The 25,816-nt window shown below is 42.8% G+C and overlaps 3 protein-coding genes across 3 annotated transcripts; 2 read left to right on the top strand and 1 right to left on the bottom strand.

The window, feature by feature from the left end:
- Nucleotides 1-3,124: 3,124 nt before the first annotated feature.
- On the top strand, nucleotides 3,125-13,245 carry LOC120047137 (free fatty acid receptor 2-like). Its single transcript, XM_038992673.1, has 3 exons — nucleotides 3,125-3,420; nucleotides 8,632-8,860; nucleotides 12,283-13,245. The coding sequence occupies exons 1-3, from the start codon at nucleotides 3,125-3,127 to the stop codon at nucleotides 13,243-13,245; spliced, it is 1,488 nt and encodes a 495-aa protein (XP_038848601.1).
- A 2,214-nt stretch (nucleotides 13,246-15,459) lies between these two features.
- Nucleotides 15,460-16,386, top strand: LOC120047136 (free fatty acid receptor 2-like). The gene has a single exon (XM_038992671.1). The coding sequence runs from the start codon at nucleotides 15,460-15,462 to the stop codon at nucleotides 16,384-16,386; it is 927 nt and encodes a 308-aa protein (XP_038848599.1).
- Nucleotides 16,387-17,871: 1,485 nt separating this feature from the next.
- LOC120047567 (lens fiber membrane intrinsic protein-like) lies at nucleotides 17,872-25,203 on the bottom strand. The gene is made up of 4 exons (XM_038993099.1): nucleotides 25,029-25,203; nucleotides 24,401-24,550; nucleotides 24,064-24,198; nucleotides 17,872-17,933 (listed from the first exon to the last, which is right to left on the bottom strand). The coding sequence occupies exons 1-4, from the start codon at nucleotides 25,201-25,203 to the stop codon at nucleotides 17,872-17,874; spliced, it is 522 nt and encodes a 173-aa protein (XP_038849027.1).
- Nucleotides 25,204-25,816: the final 613 nt, after the last annotated feature.

Raw genomic sequence — 25,816 nt, 5'->3', positions numbered from 1 at the left:
TGCTGACAGCAACCCCCAGCCAGGCAGGTATGTGTGGATCAGACGACAGGGAGGCCAAAGCATCCAAATGAATTCAACTCAGGGCAAAATGTCCTATCCCAACATTAGCAGAGACACCTCATTCTCCTGCATTGTCCAAAATAATATTGGATCAAATCAGTCAGCCTGGCTGTTTCTGGATGTCAACTGTAAGTATCTCATTGTATGTGTCTATGAGTGGTTGCACGGTTTCCAATGGAACTAACATTATATTTGTACACTGAGATGCTAATTCTAGCGACACATTATGGGTGTAAAATAGAAGAAAGGACTCCTTCCCACCCTAGCATAGTTCTATTGTCATTGTTTTTCACTCACAACAGGAAGGAAGACAAATGTATAGTGTCAAAACATTATTTTTTTTCTACCTTTGTGTCATTCTGTCACTCCAGTCCCCCCAGCAATCCTCTCTGACTCCACTTGCTCCTTGAAGGGTGGGATTCTGCGCTGTGTGTGTAGAGCAGAAGCCCGACCTAATGCCACTCTGCACTGGATGATCAACGGAAGCAGCACTCTCCCATCCTCCTTCACTTCCATCACCATATACAGAGAAAATATGGTGTCAGCAGAAGTCACTGGGCCTGTGGAAAGACGACCAAATGTCTCCTGCATAGCCAGTAACTCACTGGCCACTGACATCCAGCAGCTGCCCCTTGACACAAAATTCTCAGCTGGACAGTGTAAGTCAGCATTCAGTACAGAATTTCAGGTGGTTTATCTTCTGATATCATTATAATCGGCACACAGTGACAGTCATTCTTCCTCCTCTGCCTCCCCATGTGTCCCCACTCTCTCTCTCTCTTGCTCTCACTCTCGCTCTCTGCCTGTCTTTCTTTGAACACAGTTCTGCCATGGATGCTGACTGCTCTGGCAGTTGGAAGTGTCTTTCTGTGGGGAGCTGTAATGTTTGTACACAGAATACGTTGCAGAGAGAGGTTTGTATGGTTCTTGATGATGTTGTCACATATTAAACCATATTAGGTGTGTCATTTTGAACGATGTCTCCCTTCTACATTATCTGTAGACCAAAGGCCAGCTCTAATCTCCCCACTTTGGATATCCCTCTAAGGTACTGTCATTTGTGCATCTGCATTTTACATAAAACAAATAATAATGTTCAAGCTCATTGACATTGAGATGTTTTTGTCTTTAAGGCAACCTGACATGTCAGAGTCCCTAAGGTACAGCAATCCCCAAAAGTAATAAAAAAAATCATAAAAGAGTTTAATTATCTTACCTTTTGACCAATCATCAAATCCATATGATATTGCATTGAAATTCATTTGTTTCTGTTGAAGGTGGTTGGAGGTTTTTTTGTCAGTAAAAATGGTACTGAAATATAATCCGTTTCCACATTCTCCTCTCCTCCTCAGGCCACAGCAAAATACTAAGAGGACCAAGCCTAAGGCCATGCCCATGGCCATACCCAAGGAGAAAGCAAGGCCGGAGAGCCAATCACTAGTCTACGAAAATGACTTTGTTCCAAATAAGCCTCGTCAAAACCCTGCAAAGAACTACGAGAATTATTCAAAGATCAAGTTACAAGATAACACAAAGGTAACCTTTATGTAACCTCACTGCAAGCAGAATTTGTCTGGTGCAGCTTTTGATAAAAATGTAAATACCACATACTTTTTACCCACACTTTTATATTTCAGACACTGTTATGACAGGAGAGTGATTACCACTAAACCTCAATTACGTACTTTCACACCCCTGAAGCCCTCAGACCAAGTGTATTTTTGAAGCTGTTTTGGTGGCCTAAATGTAGTGCTCGTCTGTTGGTTTCTCAAGCATGTAAAAAGATAGGTTAACACGTTCTTATTTTTTTCCCCACAGGCTATGTGTTCAAACATGGATGATATCTATCAAAACTATTGAACTACCAGTGAACACAACGTTTGCTTCAGAGTACATAATAATAATCTTATCCAATTGCTATATGTTGACGATTGAGTCATGTTGAAAGTCTAAAGTTTGTGCACCTGTCTGGGCTGTGTGGATTGAGTTTTTTGTGCGTTTAAGTGATGAATGTAACCTATGTTTTGTATTATAACTTTTGTATCAACTGTATTTGTGTGTCAAATTGCTTGTAAAAATGTGTTATGTGAACATAATTATAACTGAAATAAAATACAAACATGTAAACTTTTTTTTTTTTACAGAGCTGTCTATACACTGAGTATAGCAAACATTAGGAAAACTTTTCTAATATTGAGATGCACCCCTTTGCCCTCAGAACAGCCTCAATTTGTCGTGACATGGACTCTAAAAGGTGTAAAAAGCATTCCACAGGGATAATGGCCCATGTTGACTCCAATGCTTCCCACAGTTGTGTCAAATTGGCTGGATGTCCTTTGGGTGGTGGACCATTGTTGATACGCACAGGAAAATGTTAAACTGTTGAGCATGAAAAACCCAGCAGCGTTGCAGTTCTTGACAGAAACCTCTTGGCCTGACTAGGGCTGTGGTGGTCACAAAATTTCGTCAGACGGGTGATTGTCAAGCAAATAACTGCCGGTCTCACGGTAATGAACATAAACACACTTAGCATCTCCTGGCTTCCACACATAGCCTACAAGCCACTGATGCAGACCTTTGGAACATCTACATTTTAAAAAAGTCTAATAAATCCATCCAAGTCTAAAGACACATGATATGAAGAAAATGTAGTCTATTTCAGAAGAACAGAATAGCATACTCTGAGTTGTCCTTATGTTAGGTCCTGATCTGGCTGTGCCATATGGCTGTGGGCTACACTAGTTCATTTAGCAGACAAGATTTGCTTAGAATTCTATGGCATTATTTTAAAGTATTTTATAGTATGAAGAATACAATTGTACAAAGCTGAAAGAAATAGAAAGGATATTTTCTCCAAACGATTTGAGGGAGTGCGCACCTGTGGCCATTCTGTGCTGAGCGGCTAACAAGGAAACAACTACTCCTATATGCTTCATTTATTCATGTAACTTTCGTTGTGATACAAACGTTGGGCTATATGTTTTGATGAAGTCTGTTAAATGTCTATAAATATATGTTATTGCAGGATCCTCCTGCGCCAGAAGAAGATATATATGCCAACAGCATGATACCGAGTCAGGCCAGGAGACAGGGACGCAAACAAAACCTAGAGGCCCCCAATCCGGGTCCTAAACCCCTGCCTTCCTCCAAAGCCATCTCTGAGACAGACCGAACCAGCCTGCCCAGTCCTATCGCTGACACTGCTATAGATCCAGGAGAAGGCACTGCGAAGAAGGAGGGGGATGATGTGTTTTATTCCAGTGTGATTTGGAAGAAGAAGAAGTGGATGAAGAAGAAGAATGAGGGGTCCGTGGACGGGGGAAGGGAGGCGTCTAGCGGTTCCTACCTGGAGGAAGAAAGGTGTGTGCTGGGAAATGTAGGCAGACACAGAATAAGTAAGGTACTGGAGATGGATCACCTGCAGTTTCTCTAGTTTTTCATGAATATAATGTAGGTCTATTGTACTTTCACAAAGATATTTTGCTCTTAATGAAAGTATAACACTGTTTTTTTTCACCACAAAACAAATAAAAACATGAAATGTCCACCTTATTGTTCTTTATTGTAGCCTAATGTAATTGTTCACAGCATTATGATGACCTACGTTATGTATAACCTTTAATGTTTTCAAGGTATTTAAAACTCATAAACTTACTCTAATATCATTGAATGCACCAATAGTATTTAACAAACAAAAAAAATTAATTACAAAGGTGTGTTTGAAAGCTAACAATAGAACAAACTCTTGGCCAATTGGAAAGTAGGCTCAGACAGACTCAGTGAGTTTCCTGTTTGAAAAGAACAAAGGGGAGGATGATGTAGTGGGTTTCGCTTTGTGAGAGAAACAGAGGGCCAAGACAGACGCTCACCCCCTCCTCTGAAGGTAAGGCATGATGTTAATCTTTAGTTTTATAGGGATTTGTGACAACATTTCAATGAGAGGTTGCACAAACCATTTTGGGAATTGTAAATATCTGTACACTCTAAACAGTGTTATCAATAGTTGACAAAGGTCATCATACATGGTTCTGCTGTCTGATTATGGTTTATAACATCATATTTTAGCCTCCAGGTACACTGTGATGCATTTCCAGTAACCTTTTCTCACAGGACCTACCCCAACATATAGTTTCCTATTTGTTATGTAATTTTTATCCACTGGGGGTGATGTCCATAGCAACTTCAAGCAGTGAGTGCATACATTTGTATTATTTCCTCATATTGGTCCCCTGTGGGAATTGAACCTACAACCTTGACGTTACAAGTGTCACACTCTACCAACTGAGCCACATGGAACCTGGTATTAAGTATTAAAATGTGTGTGTGTTAGAGTGTGTGTGTGTGTGTGTGCGTGTGTGTGTGCGAGTGCGAGTGCGTGTGCGTGCGTGCGTGCGTGCGTGTGTGTGTGTGTGTGTGTGTGTGTGTGTGTGAAATAAAATAAATATGCTTCGTAAACTACAGGTGTAGACTAACAATGAAATGCTTACTTACAGGCCCTTCCCAACAATGCAGAATACAATAATGATAATAATAATAGAATAAAAAATTGTAACACTAAGAATAAATACACAATGAGCAACGATAGCTTGGCTATATAGATGGGGTAACACTACCGAGTCGATGTGCATGGGTATGAGGTCATTGAGGTAGATATGTACATATAGGTAGGGGTAAATTGACTAGGCAACAGGATAGAATGTAGACAGTAGCAGCACCAGATGAGATGAGTGTGTAAGTGTTTAAGTGTGTGTGTGTCAGTGGAGGCTGCTGAGGGGAGGAAGGCTCATAATAATGTCTGGAACGGAGCTAATGGAATGGCATCAAACACATGGAAACCACGTTTGATGTATTTGATACCATTCCACTTATTTCGTTCCAGCCATTACCATGAGCCCGTCCTCCCCAATTAAGGTGCCACCAACGCCCTGTGGTGTGTGGTGAATGTATGCCTTTGTGTATGTGTTGTGTGTGTGTGTGAGTGATTGTGTGTGTGTGTGTATGTGTTGGAGTATCAGTGTCAGTATGCGTGAGTGTGTGCGCATAGTGTCTCTTCACTGTCCGCGTTGTGGCGTGAGTCGTTGTTTTATTCGTTTTTTGAAAACAGATTTTACTGTTCGCTTGAGTTATTTGAATTGGAAGAAAATTCCCTGCATTCATGGCTCTATCTCAGGGGTATTCAACCAGGGGTCAGCAGAGGTACTGCAGGGGGTCCACGAAAATACTGTACATTTTTTATTTAGTTTATTTTAATGTTTTTATGAATATCGCAAACAATAACAGAATAAACTAAATTTTAATTACATACATACAGTAGAAAAGAGGAGAATATCTTGTTCCTAATAATGTCAACTTTATTTATAAACTCCTAATACTGAGCAAATTGCACTAATTGGAGTCAATTACACTCACTGGAGTATCTGACAAAGGCTTTGAAAAAGCACCCGCAAAAAGGCTACCACTACAAGTGTACAGCTGCTCTTTGTGAAAATGTGTTTGGAGTTACCTTTCTAGCTAATAGACTATGTCAGAGTTTACACTTCCTCTTCCAATTCTAACTTGGGGCGGTAAAAATAATGGAAAAAACTAAATCTATTCATTTTAAATGTTGATTGCTTCTCCTTGCCATTATCATTCGCCTGGTGATTTGACAAAACGTGCATCCCCCCCCCCCCCCCCCCCCTAATGTATGTGTCACTGGTTTGCCTGGGAGGGGGTCCCTGGGCAAGTAAAGGTTGAAGAGCCCTGCTCTATGTAGTCAAGTGTTAGAGCTGCAGTATAGTGAGATGTTTTCATGAGAAAATATACAAAAACATTAAATATTCTGAATGTATTTCTTTTGCGACTCAATCCATATTCAAACTTAAATTAAATAAAAGTACTTAATTGATTTAAAGGAAAATTCCCAAAATATTTTGCTTGTCAGCAATCTGTATTTCTGTATTTTGAAAGTTGCATATCTTGAAAACTTGATTGCTGACAAGCAAAACATTATGTCAAGTATGTCAACAATGGGCTAATGAAACAAATACTAAAATATAGTTTTCCTTTAATTAACTGATTGGGTGATTGATTGTTTGTTTTATAGCTATAAACTTCAGCATCCTATCCATCACATGACATCGGGACCTTAATAGACTATAGACACCACAGACTGTAATGGACATCCTCAGATTCCTCACAGGTACATTATACACATCTTATTAAATTACTTTTGTTTGCATGGTAACATTTTATTTTTGCATCAACATGTGCATTATCTGACTTCAGTTTTCTAGCTTTAAGTTAAATGTCACTATATGTTAAATACTGTATGTGTACAGTAAATGCTACTTATTTTGCTTTGGACCAGCTGGTGTTACAGAAACTTATGAAGCTTTTATAATGGAACCCAATTATTTGTTATCCCGTCACTCTGATTATTGTGAAAGTGCTTCATGTATAAAGAAAGACAAGGACAGAACCACATGCAGTATAACCTCTGGGCACAGAATGTTTGAGATGTGCTGACTGGCTACATACAGCTAATTTGGTTTAGATGCAGTTTCATTTCAGTAGTTACATTTGGCCTGCAATGAAACACTTCCTGTTGCACTGGGAAAGACAGTGCATTCAGAAAGTATCAGAGCCCTTCCCCTTTTTGTTACGTTACAGCCTTATTCTAAAATAATCTTTCTTTTCTCATCAATCAACACACAATACCCCATAATGACAAAGCGAAAACAGGTTTTTAGACATTTTTGCAAATGTATTAAAAATAAAAAACAGAAATACTTTATTTACATAAGTATTCAGACCCTTTCCTATGGGACTTGAAATTGAGCTCAGGTGCATCCTGTTTCCATTGATCATCCTTGAGATGTTTCTACAACTAGATTGGCGTCCACCTGTGGTAAATTCAATTGATTGGACATGATTTGGAAAGGCACACCTGTCTGTATGAGGTCCCACAGTTGACAGTGCATGTCAGAGCAAAAACCAAGTCATGAGGTTAAAGGAATTGTCCGTAGAGCTCCGAGACAGGATTGTGTCGAGGCACAGATCTGGGAAAGGGTACCAAAAACGTCTGCAGCGTTGAAGGTCCCCTAGAACACAGTGGCCTCCATCATTCTTAAATGGAAAAAGTTTGAAACCACCAAGACGCTTCCTAGAGCTGGCCGACTGGCCAAACTCAGCAATCTGTGGAGAAGGGCCTTGGTCAGGGAGGTGACGATGGTCACTCTGACAGAGTTACAGAGTTCCTCTGTGTAGATGGGAGAACCTTCCAGAAGGACAACCATCTCTGCAGCACTCCAACAATCAGGCCTTTATGGTAGAGTGGCCAGATGGATGCCACTCCTCAGTAAAAGCACATGACAGCCCGCTTGGAGTTTGCCAAATGGCACCTAAAGGACTCTCAGACCATGAGAAAAAAGATACTCTGGTCTGATTAAACCAAGATTGAACTCTTTGGCCTGAATGCAAAGCTTCACATCTGGAGGAAACCAGGCACCATCCCTACGGTGAAGCATGGTGGTGGCAGCATCATGCTATGGGGATGTTTTTCAGCGGCAGTGACTGGGAGACTAGTCAGGATCGAGGGAAAGATGAACAGAGAAAAGAACAGAAAGATCCTTGATGAAAACCTGCTCAGGACCTCAGACAGGTGCAAAGGTTCACCTTCCAACAGGACAACGACCCTAAGCACACAGCCAAGAGTGACCCAGCCAGAGCACAGACTTGAACACAGCTGCTCAGCAACACTCCCTATCCAACCTGACAGCGCTTCAGAGAATCTGCAGAGAAGAATGGGAGAAACTCCCCAAATACAGGTGTGCCAAGCTTGTAGCCTCATGCCCAAGAAGGATGTAATCACTGCCACAGGTGCTTTTTTTAACCTTTATTTAACAAGGCAAGTCAGTTAAGAACAAATTCTTATTTTCAATGATGGTCTAAGAACAGTGGGTCAACTGCCTTGTTCAGGGGAAGAACAACAGATTTTTACCTTGTCAGCTCAGGGATTCGATCTTGCAACCTTTCGGTTACAAGTCCAACACTCTAACCACTTAGCTACCTGCCGCCACTTCAACAAAGTACTGAGTAAAATGTCTGACTACTTATGGAAATCTCATATTTCCGTTATTTAAATAAAAAAATATTTTAAAAATATAAAAATAAATAAATAAAAATGTGCAAAGATTACTAAAAACCAAAATGTACTTTGTTATTGTGGGGTATTGTGCTTAGATTGATGAGGGAAAAAACGATTGAATCCATTTTAGAAAATCAGCTATAACGTAACAAAATGTGGAAAAAGTAAAGGGGTCTGAATTCTTTCCAAATGCACTGTACTTCTGTGGATCAACCAACTCTTCAGTTCCTCAAATTGGGGAAGGTTATTTCAACTCCACTTGATACAGCTGGCAAAGTAATGAAAGATAACTGATACAATGTAAACTGACTTGTTAGGTCTTCTTCCTCAGGGTGCACACTTGTCTCACTTGGTCACTGTTGGATGGTGAAGGTGCCCAATACTGTGAAGGCAGTAGATGGTAGTTGTGTAGAAGTGTCCTGTCACACCGCCCCCCACCACAGGGTCATCTGGTACCGGTATCATAGCGTTCTCTATCCCAAGGTTTATGATGGCAAGGAACCGACCAGTGTGGAGACCAGTTTTAGAGGGCGTACATCAGTGCCAGGCAATGCATCAGAGGGTGACTGTACACTGAGGGTTGAGAGTGTGACATGGACAGATAATAACCTCCAGCTCTACGTGTGGATCAACCCTGATGAGTCAGCTACACAAAATGTCCATCATCAGATCGTAAGGATTACAATTGAAAGTAAGCACACTCATGGAGAGGTGTATTAGATTGAATATTTGTTGTCGTTAAACAACTTGTGATCAGATGAACAGCACTTCATTACTTTGACATCTGTATTCAGGAGTGATAGTGGTCGGTAGTTGGAGCACTATGTTAAAACTGAATGAGAATTGCAGACAGAGGGTTAAACCATTAGTCACGGGAACTGGTAATGCCTTGTTTGCCTTTGGTTCCAGCTAATAATAATTTATTCGAACTTGCAGATAGAAAAGCTCCTGTGTTATCCATGACGAAAACATTGGTGGATGGAGCCTTATTCCAGGCCAAATGTACTGTCTGGCATTCCTGCCCATCCTCTCCTCCATCCCTTCACTGGAGCCGTTTGCCTGTAAATTCTACAGCAGTGACTTCCATGGAGGAAAATGGAGGGCTGTGGGTGTCTACTGAGACAATACAAGGAAGAGGAACGTGCCAACTACATAAAAAAGAGATGAAATGCACAGCTCAATTCGCTACAGTCCAAACTGAGAGTCAACCAGTCATTCTTAACATCTCATGTATGTTTTTGGTCTTTCTTGTTTGTTCTCAGTTGTGTAATTATTCCATTCACAGGCCATCACTTAAATAAATCTACAATTTTACAGAACAAACGACTACATAGTCGCAATACATGTTTGTCTACTTTATGAACAGATGCCCCTGTTGGTGTGAAGGTGATGGTGGATGAATAGCCAGTCAGTGAAGGTCATAGTGTCAACCTGGAGTGTGTTGCTGACAGCAACCCCCAGCCAGGCAGGTATGTGTGGATCAGACGACAGGGAGGCCAAAGCATCCAAATGAATTCAACTCAGGGCAAAATGTCCTATCCCAAACTTAGCAGAGACACCTCATTCTCCTGCATTGTCCAAAATAATATTGGATCAAATCAGTTAGCCTGGCTGTTTCTGGATGTCAACTGACGATCAAGCACTCTCATTTACATTTACATTTAAGTCATTTAGCAGACGCTCTTATCCAGAGCGACTTACAAGTACATACATCCATACTTTTTTTTGTACTGGCCCCCCGTGGGAATCGAACCCACAACCCTGGCGTTGCAAGCGCCATGCTCTACCAACTGAGCCACACGGGGCCTACTCTCCCATCCTCGTTCACTTCCATCACCATATACAGAGAAAATATGGTGTCAGCAGATGTCACTGGGCCTGTGGAAAGACGACCAAATGTCTCCTGTGTAGCCAGTAACTCACTGGCCACTGACATCCAGCAGCTGCCCCTTGACACACAATTCTCAGCTGGACAGTGTAAGTAAGCATTCAGTACAGAATTTCAGGTGGTTTATCTTCTGATATCATTATAATCGGCACACAGTGACAGTCATTCTTCCTCCTCTGCCTCCCCATGTGTCCCCACTCTCTCTCTCTCTTGCTCTCACTCTCGCTCTCTGCCTGTCTTTATTTGAACACAGTTCTGCCATGGATGCTGACTGCTCTGGCAGTTGGAAGTGTCTTTCTGTGGGGAGCTGTAATGTTTGTACACAGAATACGTTGCAGAGAGAGGTTTGTATGGTTCTTGATGATGTTGTCACATATTAAACCATATTAGGTGTGTCATTTTGAACGATGTCTCCCTTCTACATTATCTGTAGACCAAAGGCCAGCTCTAATCTCCCCACTTTGGATATCCCTCTAAGGTACTGTCATTTGTGCATCTGTATTTTACATAAAACAAATAATAATGTTCAAGCTCATTGACATTGATGTTTTTTGTCTTTAAGGCAACCTGACATGTCAGAGTCCCTAAGGTACAGCAATCCCCAAAAGTAACATATGATAACCCTTTGAAGAACCCGTTTTGGTTCCTGGTAGTACCCTTTTGGTTCCAGGTAGAACCCTTTTGGGTTCCAGGTAGTACCCTTTCTACAGAGGGTTCTATATAGAACCCAAAAGGATTCTACCTGGAACCCCAAATTTTACATCTGCTCCTGCCACGCCCTCTACTGCTCATCCGGTGTCTCCTTGACCTGCCGCCACTCCCCCAGTGCTCTTTCCCTTTCTGTGTGTGTGTGTGTGATTGTGTGGGCAGAGACAGGTGTGCTGGAGTCAGAGCAGATCCCCACCAGCTGCAACCTGTTCCATAATCAAGACCTCTACAAATACTCAGCCCTGCCACTTCCACGCTGTCAGATCGTAATCTCTGCTCAGTCAGTCTATGTTTCTAGCCGTTTGTTCCTTTTTAGATCCTGTTGTCCTGTTGTGCCTGTTTTCCCTTGCTGACGCTGTTTTCCTCTCTACTACAATTCTGCCCACTCTGACTCTGGTCCCTGTCTCCAGTCCTACTTCTCGTTAGTCCTGCTACTCTGTCCTGGATCCCCCACTCTACGGCTCCCTTGGATTCCCCTCCGGATCTGCTTACCCTGTCCCAACACGTCTCGCTCCAGCCTCAGCCTCCACACCTGTTTTACTGCAACCCGCCTGAGCTTCCCCTGGCCTGCCCTCAATCTTCCCCGTGTGTTTTAATAAATACCTTGGTTACCTCATCCCAGTCTCCTCGTCTGAGTCTACTCTTGTGTTCACCTGTTCCGCTCCGCGTGACACAAAAGGGTTCTAACTGGAACCAAAAAGGGTTCCCCTATGGGGACAGCTGAAGAACCCTTTTGGAACCCTTTTTTCTAAGAGTGTAGCACCTTAATTAACCCCCTAGTCAAAGGGACACCTTATGGTGACAGTTATGCAAAACTTCAATGATTTAGGCCCAGTGATGGCTGTTACACTTGGTTTATTACACCGTTGCTTATCTCATTATATACAAACCACCCATTCATTGGCTGCTTACTTGTTCTGATAAAATGAGCTAGAGAGAACATTTTTTCAAGTAAAATTAGGAGCATGTAATTAGAAAGAGGTGGACAGTCCTCCCCAACCGAGCTGAGGAGAGAAGTAACTTTAATCTGCACAAATAACTTTCTGTGAAGCCTGTGTAGCAGACAGCCTTGGACTATCCACCATATCCTCTGTTTGATGAACTGTTGATAGCGTGAGTAATACTTCAATGGCTGTTCATTATTGTTATTTAAGCCTTGGTCCTGACAGCGCACTGCCAATGTATGTAGTTAAATAGCCTAATAATGGGAGCTGATACAATCAATCTCAAAAAACAATCTAAACAATCTACATTATACCATGATGCTTTTGTTTCGACATGGCGGAGCTTGGGTTTGAACTATAAAAAATGGAATAGGAGCTGATTTCATGGATGGTTTCATTTTCATTTCAACATTTCTTCAGCAAGCTGCATCCATTACATCATCATTTGAGATAATGGTTGATCTTAATTTAGAGTTGACCATTTTTCAGCCAAAACTGTGTGCTATATGATCAAATATAGATAATAGTTGCTGTCATTCTCTGCTCGTCCTCAGTTGGAAGCCATGGTGGTGAGGAGTGGGTTGATTCTGTCTGTCTACATCCTCACCTTCCTGATGGGCCTGCCTGGCAACATCCTGGCACTCTACGCCTTCAGCGTCAAGATCCGCAAAAAGCCCACTCCTACAGACATCCTCCTGCTCAACCTGACTGTGTCCGACCTTATCTTCCTGCTCTGCCTGCCCCTCAAGATGCACGAGGCAGCCTCCGGCATGGTATGGACTCTCCCCAGGCCTCTCTGCAACATTACCTCTTTCGTCTTCTTCTCCACCATTTACACCAGCTCCCTCCTGCTGATGGTGGTCAGTGTTGACCGCTACCTGTGTGTGGCCTTCCCTGTCCAGTACAGGCTCCGCCGCAAGCCCTTGTATGGAGTGGTGAGCAGCCTGGTGGTGTGGGTCTTCAGCTCGGTCCACCTCTGCTTCATCTACATCGTGGAGAACCAGACCTCATCTGAGTTCTATGCCTGCTATGACAACTTCACCCAGGAGCAGCTGAAGGTGGTGCTTCCCATGCGCTTGGAGCTGTGTGTGGTTCTATACATCGTGCCACTGCTGGTCTGTGTGTTCTGCTACCTGAACTTCATCCTCATCCTCAATAGGACCCCTAACCTTTGTGCAGAGAAAAGGAAGAGAGCCGTCGGAATGGCTATGGGGACCTTACTTGTTTTTGTTGTCTGCTTCCTGCCCTATAACGTCACCCATGTACAGGGGTTCATCATCCAAGACAACGTGGAGTGGCGGCTCTACGCTCTGCTCCTGACCACGGTCAACACCGTCCTGGATCCTGTGACGTTCTACTTCTCCTCCTCCATGTTCCAGGCCACCATGAAGAGGATCCTGACTGGGAAGCGAAGGAACCGCTCCCCTGGTGTCTTCATGACAGCTCAAAACAACACTAGAGACATAGAGGGACACAGTAACCCACCCACAACTGAGGGAGGTTTGTCTGACAAGTGACAGAGCTTTTAATGACAATTGAAGACTTCCTAATATGGATGCCATATTACGGGGCAGACAGTCACCAGTTCACAGACAATGATGTAGACTAGAGAGAGACCTGCCAGCAGCATACCTGCCAATAGAATACCAACCTACATCCCACTGCTCACTTAACTATGAAGCTAAGCAGGGTTGGTCCTAGTTGGTCCCTGGATGGAGACCAGATGCTACTGGAATGGGATGTCAAACGGGTCTCTTGGCTCTCAGTGGTCACAAAGAGCCCATGGCACTTATAATTAGAGTAGGGGTGCCAACCCCGGTGTCCTGGCTAAATTCCCAATCTGGACCGCATACCATCATGGCCACCTAATTATCCACATTCATTCCCCTCCTCTCCCCTGTAACTATTCCCCAGGTTGTTGCTGTAAATGAGAATGTGTTCTCAGTCAACATACTTGGAAAAATACGGGTAAAATAAAAACCTGAAAGGTTCATTGTAAAGCTGCCAATCTTTACATAACTTTTCTCTTTGAAAGAGTATTGCTTTTCAGCACATTACTATTTGTAACTTGTTATTATACAGTAACGTAAACTCACTCACTTTTGTACATCGTCTTGGTCCGTACAATTGACCTTATTTTAGCGCCCAAAAAACCTAACACTTCCAGATCAACTGTAATGTCATTACCTTTGTAAAGCACAATTTCTCCACTTTCCAACAGAATCAATTACATGAACTCCACGCTGCCCGTTTCTGCATGATTCAAGAAGGCAACGAGCTCCGTCGGGTCTTTTTAAAAATGGCGGGTGGGGAAGCGAAACTAATGCGTGGTAGTGAGAAGGAGAGACATGTGTGGCAATACTGCTTTTTTCACTCGATCTGTCCAACTTATCACCTTATCGCCTCTAAAGTGTAAATAAAACACTATATATCTATATATTTATATAATGTGTCATTGCATACCTATTTGAAGGTTTGTGTCGAATTTGAATCAAGTTTTTAGGGCGGTGCTAAAGTGATCTTCAGAAGTAAACAGCGGCTTTGAGAGTCATGATGCTTGCAGTGATGATGCAAAGAATGACTAGGTATCCCCCCCTTACCCCCGCCTCTGTCCATTTCTTGTATTTAAACGATGAGAGAAGTGCTACACCTGGTGGAGAGAGATTGTAAGACAGAAATAGTTGCTTTATAAGTGCTGTACGTTACGGCATGACACGTCACGATGTAACGGAGGGTCAGTTTTTTCAACTTTTCTCCAATACTATAGAGCCATTACCATGTAGATCAACGCTTGAATAGAAACGTAGTTCACACCCCAGATTTTGAAGTCAACACAGTCGCTACAGTCCCATAAGTTTTCTTTGCAGCCTCGTTTGAATGTCGCGGTTGCGCAAATTTGTACGGAATGGGGTGAGTTTACGTTAGTTATTGATGAAGTGACAACAAAATGCTAATAGATTATTCCAACCCTGAGCCACAACCACATGGACACATACAGTAACAATTAGTGGTTTGTTGCTACAGTACTCGTCAAGTGTTAGCAAAATGCTAATACACATATGATGTTACATCAACCTTGGGCACATGGAAAAATGAATGTTAGGATTCTGTTATCATTTACATGACTGTTCTCTTGGGAAGGCAATGTATGTTTCCACACTATTTACAAAATCGATATTGAAATTAGACATTGGTATTTCACTCCCTCCTACACATACGTCATATCAGATGTAAGCACAGCAATGTTTTGCATTTTAGTTAATCGTTACCATGCACTCGCACCTCCTCATGTTTGCACTGTTCAATAGACTGCTGTGCACTCAAACAGGTCTGCTTGGCTGCTATATTGAAAATTGAAATAGAACATTCTGCTGTTTTGACCAAAGTAACGACCTCCTTGGGAAGCTTGAATACACTTGGCTGAGCTCTCTAATTCCCGATTAAAAATAAATACACATCTACAGCCAGGTAGGTTATGACCATTTGGAATTAAGAATGTGTTATCCTTCTCCCTTTAAGGTTTTCACTGTTGAGCTGCAAGTGTACTGTGGGGAGGATGTAGCTATACGCATATTGTGATTCCTTCATTGGTAATAAGAAGTTGGCTGAGATATTGTAACAAAAATACATTGATCATTGAAAACAGCTACATCTGTATGATTATAAAATATGATTATTGGGCACCCTGAATGTGTTCTTTTTGGTTTTGTTTATCTTATAGCTTCAGAGCCATGGTGTGGGTGAAAAGTGAGGTCATTCTATCCATCTACATCATCACCTTCCTGATGGGCCTGCCTGCCAACATCCTGGCGCTCTACGCCTTCAGCGTCAAGATCCACAACAAGCCCACTCCCACAGACATCCTCCTGCTCAACCTGATTGTGTCCGACCTCCTCTTTCTTCTCTTCCTGCCTCTCAAGATATACGAGGCGGCCTCCGGCATGCTGTGGAAACTGCCCGAGTTCCTCTGCTCCATTGCTTCCTACACCTTCTTCTCCACTATCTACACCAGTTCTCTCCTGTTGATGGCTGTCAGTGTGGTCCGTTACCTGGCGGTGGCCTATCCCGTCACCTACCACCAACTTCACAAACCTTTCTATTCTGTGGTGGCCAGCACAATCATCTGGCTTCTCTCCACCGCCCACTGCAGCATCGTGTTCATCATCCAGCACCACCCGGACCTCTCCCCAAGCAACACCTCCGTCTGCTACGAGAACTTCACCGAACAACAGCTGGCCATCCTCCTCCCGGTGCGTCTGGAGTTCTTCGTCATGCTCTGCTTGGTTCCTCTCATGGTTTGCATCTTCTGCTACCTCCGCTGTATCTGGATCCTGTACATGCTCCCCAGGATCAGCCCTGGCCAGAAGCAGAAGGCCATCGGGATGGCGCTGGGTACTCTGGCCGTCTTCCTTGTGTGTGTCTTTCCCTACAACTTCTCCCATGTTCTGGGTTTCTTCACAGGCTCCAGCCCCTCGTGGAGGTACTACACCCTGCTGCCCAGCGCCTTCAACACCTGCCTGGACCCTATCATCTTCTACTTCTCCTCCTCTGCTTTCCGCATCACTACCAAGACGGCCATCTGCAAGATGCTGGGACTGCGACAGGGTCAGGCTGCAGTCCAAAAGGAAAGCACAATAGCCGATATGGGCCAAGAGTAGAAAATGTTGTCACCTTACTCCATCCAGTAAGTGCTTTTTGTGTAATTTTGTCAAAAAGAACTATTCATTTCCCCAAATGTTTTAATTCTGTCATAAAGAGCAAATGTTCAACTTCATAAAAAAACATGTTTTCCCATCTCAATAGGTTCAATTAAGAAGAATAACTATACAAATTCAAATTAAAGTGACAGGATTGACTGTAATAGGGTTAACAATGTTATCTTAAATCCGCCATAACTCCCTTTGTGACAGGGGGAATGGAAGCAGGTTGTGTGCAACAGCGGGAGGCAATTGCATGCAAGTTCAACAAAAACATTTCTAGTAACTTGTTAAAAACATTTCTAGCCTATCTATCTATGGGTAACACAGGGTTGATGGGTTATGCTTGACGTGCTCAGTTTTCCAGCACAAAACAAATGGCCTAAAAAAGTAGAACCAGCTCACCTGCTTTTACACTATGATATGGCTATATTACTAGATGGTACGTTTTTCTTTTGATTCAATCATTTAAAAACGAATAGTTTTACCATATTAAAAAGTGAGTTCAGTTCATGTTACAGGGTTAACATAAACCTGAGGGACAAATGTAAATGAATCATTAAATAAGTAAAAATCTTCAGCCATTACTTTCCTAAAGTAACAAAATAACTAGGACTTGTAATTAAGTAGATATATTTCGTAGAAGGTGAACAAAGAGGATATTGGACATGCCAAATGGGGATTTTCAGAGAAAAACAAATACCTTACTTGAATGAAAACACACTGCTATTAGAATGTGTAAAAAAAAAAATGTAAAGGCTTGGCTTAGTTAAAGCATAGATGTATGAGATTCCATTGAAATTACAAAAGGCACTCTATTCGTGGAGAGACCTAGCTACGTATATGCAGTATATTTCAAGATAATATGTCGTTTGTGTTTTACACATTTCTGTGAACTGTACCTTTTTTGCCAAAGTCATTCATATTTAAATGTTTAAATGTTTACATTCCATTTACAAAAGTGAGCACTTCATACATGATTCATGTGTTTCATCACAGTAGCTTCTGTTACCCTTTTGAATTGCACACTATGTGAAAGCTTGGTTGTTATCCTTTAAAAAGATAAACTTGTTTGGTTAGAGTATGTGCTGTGTTACCCATTTTAATTGACACATAATGCTAAATATTTTCTACCTCCATTTGTATTGGCATGAATCTGCTAACATATTTGTGTTGCAAAGACCTTTCTGTATTCAAGAGTTTCAAGGCTGAATGTAACAAAGAGTATAAATGTTTTACTGCTAAAGAGAGTTATAGCTTTATTAAAATGACACGTAAACTGCTCAGGCAGAATCAAACATTTGTATTAATCTTTGGTTCTCAATTTTCCAGTACAGTTTCTATATTTCAGGGATATGTCTATTGGTGTAAGCTTGATTCTTTCATCGTGTTGGATTTGCGGGGCCAAAATGTCCCGATTTTTTTTCACTGGCTTTCCTCTCTCTTTTAGCGTGGGCCCACCACTCTCCTGCATTCATGCATTCTGTAGGCACACATGTAAAATATTCCTGCAAAAGAAAAAATTGTAAATCAACAACTGTCCAGCATCCATGCTACTTGAGGTAGTTCCCATATAGATAGATAAAGAATAGGGTCTTACCTGTTATCAATGAATACCAGCATTGTCTGCATGTTTCATCAATAAAACTACAACAATTGATGATATTCTGCAGAGTTTGGTTTGACGATTCGACTAGCATTTTTGGATTTCAAATAATGACTTAGGAGATGAGAAGAACATGTGCCATTTGATTCTAGTTTGGCTTATCCACAGAGAACAGAGGGCACACTCCTATATTTGCCATTGATCGCTTCTGTGACAGCATTGGCAGCTCCTCCATTTTAGTATTTTTTTTTAAACCTTTATTTAACCAGGTAAGCCAGTTGAGAACAAGTTCTCATTTACAACTGCGACCTGGCCAAGATAAAGCAAAGCAGTGTGACACAAACAACAGCAAAGAATTACACATGGAATAAACAAGAGTACAGTCAATAGCACAATAGAAAAAAAGAAAGTCTATATACAGTGTATGCAAATGGCGTGAGGAGGTAAGACAATAAATAGGCCATAGCAGTAAAGTAATTACAATTTAGCAGATTAACACTGGAGTGATAGATGAGCAGATGATGAAGAGCAGATGATGATGTGCAAGTAGTGAAACTGGTGTGCAAAAGAGCAGAAAAGTAAATAAAAACAATATGGGGATGAGGTAGGTAGATTGGGTGGTCTATTTACAGATGGACTATGTACAGCTGCAGCGATCGGTTAGCTGCTCAGATAGCTGATGTTTAAAGTTAGTGAGGGAAATGTAAGTCTCCAGCTTCAGCGATTTTTGCAATTCGTTCCAGTCACTGGCAGCAGAGAACTGGAAGGAAAGGCGGCCAAAGGAGGTGTTGGCTTTGGGGATGATCAGTGAGATATACCTGCTGGAGCACGTGCTACGGGTGGGTGTTGTTATCGTGACCAGTGAGCTGAGATAAGGTGGAGCTTTACCTAGCATAAACTTATAGATGACCTGGAGCCAGTGGGTCTGGCGACGAATATGTAGCGAGGGCCAGCCAACTAGAGCATACAGGTCGCAGTGGTGGGTGGTATAAGGGGCTTTGGTAACAAAACGGATGGCACTGTGATAGACTGCATCCAGTTTGCTGAGTAGACTATTGGAAGCTATTTTGTAGATGACATCGCCGAAGTCGAGGATTGGTAGGACAGTCAGTTTTACAAGGGTAAGTTTGGCGATGTGAGTGAAGGAGGCTTTGTTTGGAAATAGAAAGCAGATTTGATTTTGGATTGGAGATGTTTGATATGAGTCTGAAGGAGAGTTTACAGTCTAGCCAGACACCTAGGTATTTGTAGTTGTCCACGTATTCTAGGTCAGAACCGTCCAGAGTAGTGATGCTAGATGGGCGGGCGGGTGCGGGCAGCGAACGGTTGAAAAGCATGCATTTGGTTTTACTCACGTTTCAGAGCAGTTGGAGGCCACAGAAGTAGTGTTGTATGGCATTGAAGCTTGTTTGGATGTTAGTTAACTTCTCTAGGATAGGGGGCAGCATTTTCACGTTTGGATGAAAAGCATACCCAAATTCAACTGCCAGCTACTCATCCCCAGAAGATAAGATATGTATTTTTTAGTAGATTTGGATAGAAAACACTCTGAAGTTTCTAAAACTGTTTGAATCATGTCTGTGAGTATAACATAGCTTATTTAGCAGGCGAAACCCCGAGGACAAACCATTCAGATTTTTTTTTTTTTGAGGTCACTCTCTTTTCAATGGGTTTTCATTGGGAATACAGATTTCTAATTGACCTTCTTGCAGTTCCTACCGCTTCCACTGGATGTCAACAGTCTTTAGGAATTGGTTGAGGTTTTTTCCTTTGTGTAATGAAGAAGTACGGCCATCTTGAACGAGGGTCACTGGAAGTGTACTGTTAGTTAGAGGCGTGTGACCAGAAAGCTAGCTACAGTTTGTTTTAATCCTGTATTGAACACAGATCATCCCGTCTTCAATTTTATCGATTATTTACGTAAAAAAATACCTAAAGTTGTATTACAAAAGTAGTTTGAAATGTTTTGACAAAGTTTACAGGTAACTTTTGAGATAAATAAATGGACATTTTGGATATATATATCGACGAAATTAATCGAACAAAAGGACCATTTGTGATGTTTATGGGAAATATTGGAGTGCCAACAACAAAAGCTCGTCAAATGTAAGGCATGGGTTGAAATATGCTTCTCTCTTTGTTTACTCTGTTGCTATCCTCAGAAAATAGCATCGTTTGCTTTCGCCGAAAAGCCTATTTGAATTCTGACATGTTGGTTGGATTCACAACCAGTGTAGCTTTAATTTGGTATCTTTCATGTGTGATTTAATGAAAGTTAGATTTTTATAGTAATTTATTTGAATTTGGCGCTCTGCATTTTCTCTGGCTTTTGGCCAAGTGAGACAGTAGCGTCCCACCTAAACTCAGATTTTTGGATAGAAATATGAACTTTACCGAACAAAACATACATGTATTGTGTAACATGAAGTCCTATGAGTGTCATCTGATGAAGATCATCAAAGGTTAGTGATTCATTTTATCTGAATTTTATCTTGAATTCTGACATGTTGGCTGGATTCACAACAAGTGTAGCTTTAATTTGGTATCTTTCATGTGTGATTTCATGAAAGTTTGATTTTTATAGTAATTTATTTGAATTTGGCGCTCTGCATTTTTACTGGCTTTTGGCCAAGTGGGACGTTAGCGTCCCACATATCCCAGAGAAGTTAACACAGTGTCCGAAGAAGGGCCAGATGTATACAGAATGGTGTCGTCTGCATAGAGGTGGATCAGGGAATCACCCGCAGCAAGAGCGACATTGTTGATATATACAGAGAAAAGAGTCGGCCCGAGAATTGAACCCTGTGCCACACCCCATAGAGACTGCCAAAGGTCCGGACAACAGGCCCTCCGATTTGGCACACTGAAGTCTGTCTGCGAAGTAGTTGGTGAACCAGGCGAGGCAGTCATTTGAGAAGCCAAGGCTATTGAGTCTGCCGATAAGAATACGGTGATTGACAGAGTCGAAAGCCTTGGCCAGGTCGATGAAGACGGCTGCACAGTACTGTCTTTTATCGATGGCGGATATGATATCGTTTAGTACCTTGAGCGTGCCTGAGGTGCACCCATAACCAGCTCGGAAACCGGATTGCACAGCGGAGAAAGTACGGTGGGATTCGAAATAGTCAGTGATCTGTTTATTAACTTCTTTGGGCTAGGGGCCAGTATTTTGAAGTTTGGATGACAAACGTGCCCAAAGTAAACTGCCTGTTACTCAGGCCCAGAAGCTAGGATATGCATATGTAGCATTGGATAGACAACACTCTGAAGTTTCTAAAACTGTTAAAATATTGTCTGTGGGTATAAAAGAACTGATTTGGCCAGGACAATCCATCCAGGATATTTTTTTTTTAGGTCATTGGACTTTTCAATGCTTTTCTATGGGAAAGTCTGATAATTAGGATTGCAGTTCCTATGACTTCCACTAGATGTCAACAGTCTTTAGAAATAGTTTCATGCTCTAAAGACTCTAGTCTTTGGCGCGAGTGAATGAGTGCACGCTCCTCATTCTTTTTCTCCGGTATTGAACACTGTATATTCCGTCTTAAATTTGATAGATTATTTACATATTAGGGTACCTGAGGTTGGATTAGAAAAGTTGTTTGAATTGTTCGGACGAGGTTTACAGGTAACTTTTTAGATTCCTTTGTAGGCATGTTGGGCGAGTTGGATCAGGTGGATTTCTGAATCAAACGCGCAAAATAAACTGACATTTTTGGGATATAAAGAAGGACTTTATCGAACAAAACGACCATTCATTGTATAACTGGGACCCTTTGGATTGCAAAAAGATGAAGATCTTCAAAGGTAAGTGATATATTTTATCGCTATTTTTGAGTTTTGTGACACCTGTGCAGGTTATGAATTCATGTTAATGCAGGAAGTGGGTGAGGCGCTGTCCTCAAACGATCAAATACTATGCTTTCAAAGCCTATTGTAAATCGGACAAAGCGGTTCAATTACCAAGATTCTAAGCTATAGAATGGTGTATGACACTTGCATTTTTATGAATGTTTAATATTACTACTTTTGAATTTTGAATTTCGCGCTCTGCAATTTCACCGGATGTTGTCGAGGTGGGACGCTAGCGTCCCAATGATCCGAAATAAGTTAACTTGGCTTTCGAAGACTTTAGAAATGCAGGGCAGGATGGATATAGGTCTATAACAGTTTGGGTCTAGTGTCACTCCCTTTAAAGAGGGAGATGACCGCGGCAGCTTTCCAATCTTTAGGGATCTCGGATGATATGAAAGAGAGGTTGAACAGACTGGTAATAGGGGTTGCAACAATGGCGGCGGATCATTTTAGAAAGAGAGGGTCCAGATTGTCTAGCCCAGCCGATTTGTACGGGTCCAGGTTTTGCAGCTCAGTCAGAACATCTGCTATCCGGATTTGGGTGAAGGAGAAGCTGGGGAGGCTCAGGCAAGTAGCTGCAGCGGGTGCGGCGCTGTTGGCCAGGGTTGGGGTAGAAAGGAGGAAAGCATGGCCAGCCGTAGAGAAATGCTTATTGAAATTTTCGATTACCGTGGATTTATTGGTGGTGACCGTGTTTCCTAGCCTCAGTGCAGTGGGCAGCTGGGAGGGGGTGCTCTTGTTCTCCATGGACTTTACAGTGTCCCAGGATGCAAATTTCTGGTTGAAAAAGCTAGCCTTGCTTTCCTGACTGACTGCGTGTATTGGTTCCTGACTTCCCTGAAAAGTTGCATATCGCGGGAACTATTCGATACTATTGCAGTACGCCGCAGGATGTTTTTGTGCTGGTCAAGGGCAGTCAGGTCTGAAGTGAACCAAGGGCTATATCTGTTCTTAGTTCTACATTTTTTGAAAGGGGCAAGCTTATTTAAGATGGTGATGAAATTACTTTTAAAGAACAACCAGGCATCCTCGACTGACGGGATAAGGTCAATATCCTTCCAGGATACCCGGGCCAGGTCGATTAGAAAGGCCTGCTCACAGAAGTGGTTTAGGGAGCGTTTGACAGTGATGAGGTGTGGTCGTTTGACCGCAGACCCATAGCGGACGCAGGCAATGAGGCAGTGATCGCTGAGATCCTGATTGAAAACAGCAGAGGTGTATTTGGAGGGCAAGTTGGTCAGGATAATATCTATGAGGGTGCTCATGTTTACGGATTTAGGGTTATACCTGGTGGTTTCCTTGGTAATTTGTGTGAGATTGAGGGCATCTAGCTTAGATTGTAGGACTGCTGGGGTGTTAAGCATATCCCAGTTTAGGTCACCTAACAGAACAAACTCTGAATATAAATGGGGGGCAATCAATTCACATATGGTGTCCAGGGCACAGCTGGGAGCTGAGGAGGGTCTATAACTGACGGCAACAGTGAGATACTTATTTCTGGAGAGATTAATTTTTTAAATTAGAAGCTCGAAATTGTTTGGACATAGACCTGGAAAGTTCTATCTTGACGGAAAATGTTGTAGTTGGGTATGGAAATCTCAGAATTTTTGGATTCAGACATGGCAAGAACATCAGGGTTGGCGGAGTGTGCTAAATCAGTGAGTAAAACAAACTTAGGGAGGAGGCTTCTGATGTTAACATGCATGAAACCAAGGCTTTTTCGATTACAGAAGTCAACAAATGAGAGTGCCTGGGGACATGCTGGGCCTGGGTTAACCTCTACATTACCCGAGGAACAGAGGAGGAGTAGGATGAGGGTACGGCTAAAGGCTAGCAAAACTGGTCGTCTAGTGCGTTGGGGACAGAGAATAAAGTAGTTGGCATATTATCTTCTTCTATACATTTATCCGCAGTCTGTAAACAAAAGGAAAAGGTGCATACAGCCACCTACTGTGCGGGATTGTGTTTTTTGTCAAAACAGCCATACAGCCAAAGTTGGTGATTTACTGCCACCTGCAGTGTTGGAATATTTGCTCAGGAGTATAATTCTTTGGCTGATCCCTCCTGCTGATCTGGATGGAATTCTATGATCCTTCCTTTTAATGGTGCTGCCCATGCTAAAACAGACTTTCTGGCGAGTGTGACCTCTATCCATATTTATGTCTTTTTTTTTTTACCTGCAAAGAAGGTCATGAGCAGTGCCACCCAGCCCAGTATGTAGGACCAAGAGAAGCGCCAGTCACCGAATCGCTTCCCCAGGAAGTTCACCGTCACTCCAGTGTAGATGGCCATTGCAAGCAGAACAAATAGAGCTGGCGGAGAGTTAATACAGGACAAATTCAAATTCGGACTCCCAATTTACAGTAGACAGAATTGTAGGTAAAATGGCGGTCGGGTCTGTAAACAGAGACAAAATGATTTGTCCTGGATTCATTTACATTTGTGTATTGATGCTGTGACTATTTGTGTATTGTGTCTAGCTCTGTTAGCTTCACAATGTCCAGTGGGACTCACTGGAGACGAAGAACATGATCCCTGCAGCGAAGGAGCGGTTGAACCTCTCGAAGGCGGAGAAATGGGCAAAGGAGAGAATGCCTGCGATGATGCCGGCGAAGCACGACATGGCCGACAGGATCATGAAGGCACGGGTGGCATTCCAGTAGGCTAAGGATATATATATAGAGAGAGAGAGGAATAAAACAAGAAAAAGAGAGGACAGATACAATTTCAAAGATTAGAGAAAGTCGCAAGCCCACACGCCTGTGAAAACGGTGTCTTGACCCATTCATTCAGTCTAATGCTCCAAATATTATTTTTCACCTAAACTAGTACCAGCCAATTAGGGCCAACAGGTGCATGATTTGCCTCCATAGTTAACTGTAAAACATATTGAGTCTAAAAAACGTATTGATTCTATTGAGTCTGAGTCTAATGACACATGTTGCTATTTCAGTCATTCAGTCATCTCCTTCATTACAGTCCTCCTTGGTAGTCCTGAACATGGGTAAGACAGGCATACAGCATTCATATTAGGAAGTGATTCAACTAAGGGAGTTTCGTCTGACAACTGAGGGACTTCCTAATATGGATGCCGTACAGGCAGTCCCAGTGGTGCTATGGGTCCCCAGTGTACCACACTCACCGATGCTGTCTGTCTGCATGTAGCACTTGCCCGACATGCAATACCTCCACAGGCCCTGGTGGGCGAAGCTGCCCGACAGGCGGTACTGCATCCAGTAGTCTGTCGCAGTTGAGACCACCAGCAGGATGTTCCCCACTATGGCGCAGAACAGGCCCCCTCCCATAAAGCTGTGCATCCTGAGTGACACTGGGACGGTGGCGAGGCTCTACGCACTGCAGCGCACAGCAAGGCATAGGGACAGGGTCAATGGCACAGTCAATACAGGGAAACATTAGGCACAGGCAACACAGTCAACCACAGTCAACCAGGCAACACAGTCAACCATGCGTCACAGGGAACACAGTCACCCGTGCGGCACAGGCAACACAGTCAACCATGCGGCACAGGCAACACAGTCAACCATGCGGCACAGGCAACACAGTCAACCATGCGGCACAGGCAACACAGTCAACCATGCGGCACAGGCAACACAGTCAACCATGCGGCACAGGCAACACAGTCAACCATGCGGCACAGGCAACACAGTCAACCATGCGGCACAGGCAACACAGTCAACCGTGCGGCACAGGGAACACAGTCACCCGTGCGGCACAGGCAACACAGTCAACCATGCGGCACAGGCAACACAGTCAACCATGCGTCACAGGGAACACAGTCACCCGTGCGGCACAGGCAACACAGTCAACCATGCGGCACAGGCAACACAGTCAACCATGCGGCACAGGCAACACAGTCAACCATGCGGCACAGGCAACACAGTCAACCATGTGGCACAGGCAACACAGTCA

The sequence above is a fragment of the Salvelinus namaycush genome, chromosome 5, assembly GCF_016432855.1.
Source record: "Salvelinus namaycush isolate Seneca chromosome 5, SaNama_1.0, whole genome shotgun sequence".
Classification (NCBI taxonomy): Eukaryota; Metazoa; Chordata; class Actinopteri; order Salmoniformes; family Salmonidae; genus Salvelinus; species Salvelinus namaycush.
Note: the sequence above shows the minus strand (reverse complement) of the source record. Positions and strands in the feature narration are given on the sequence as shown.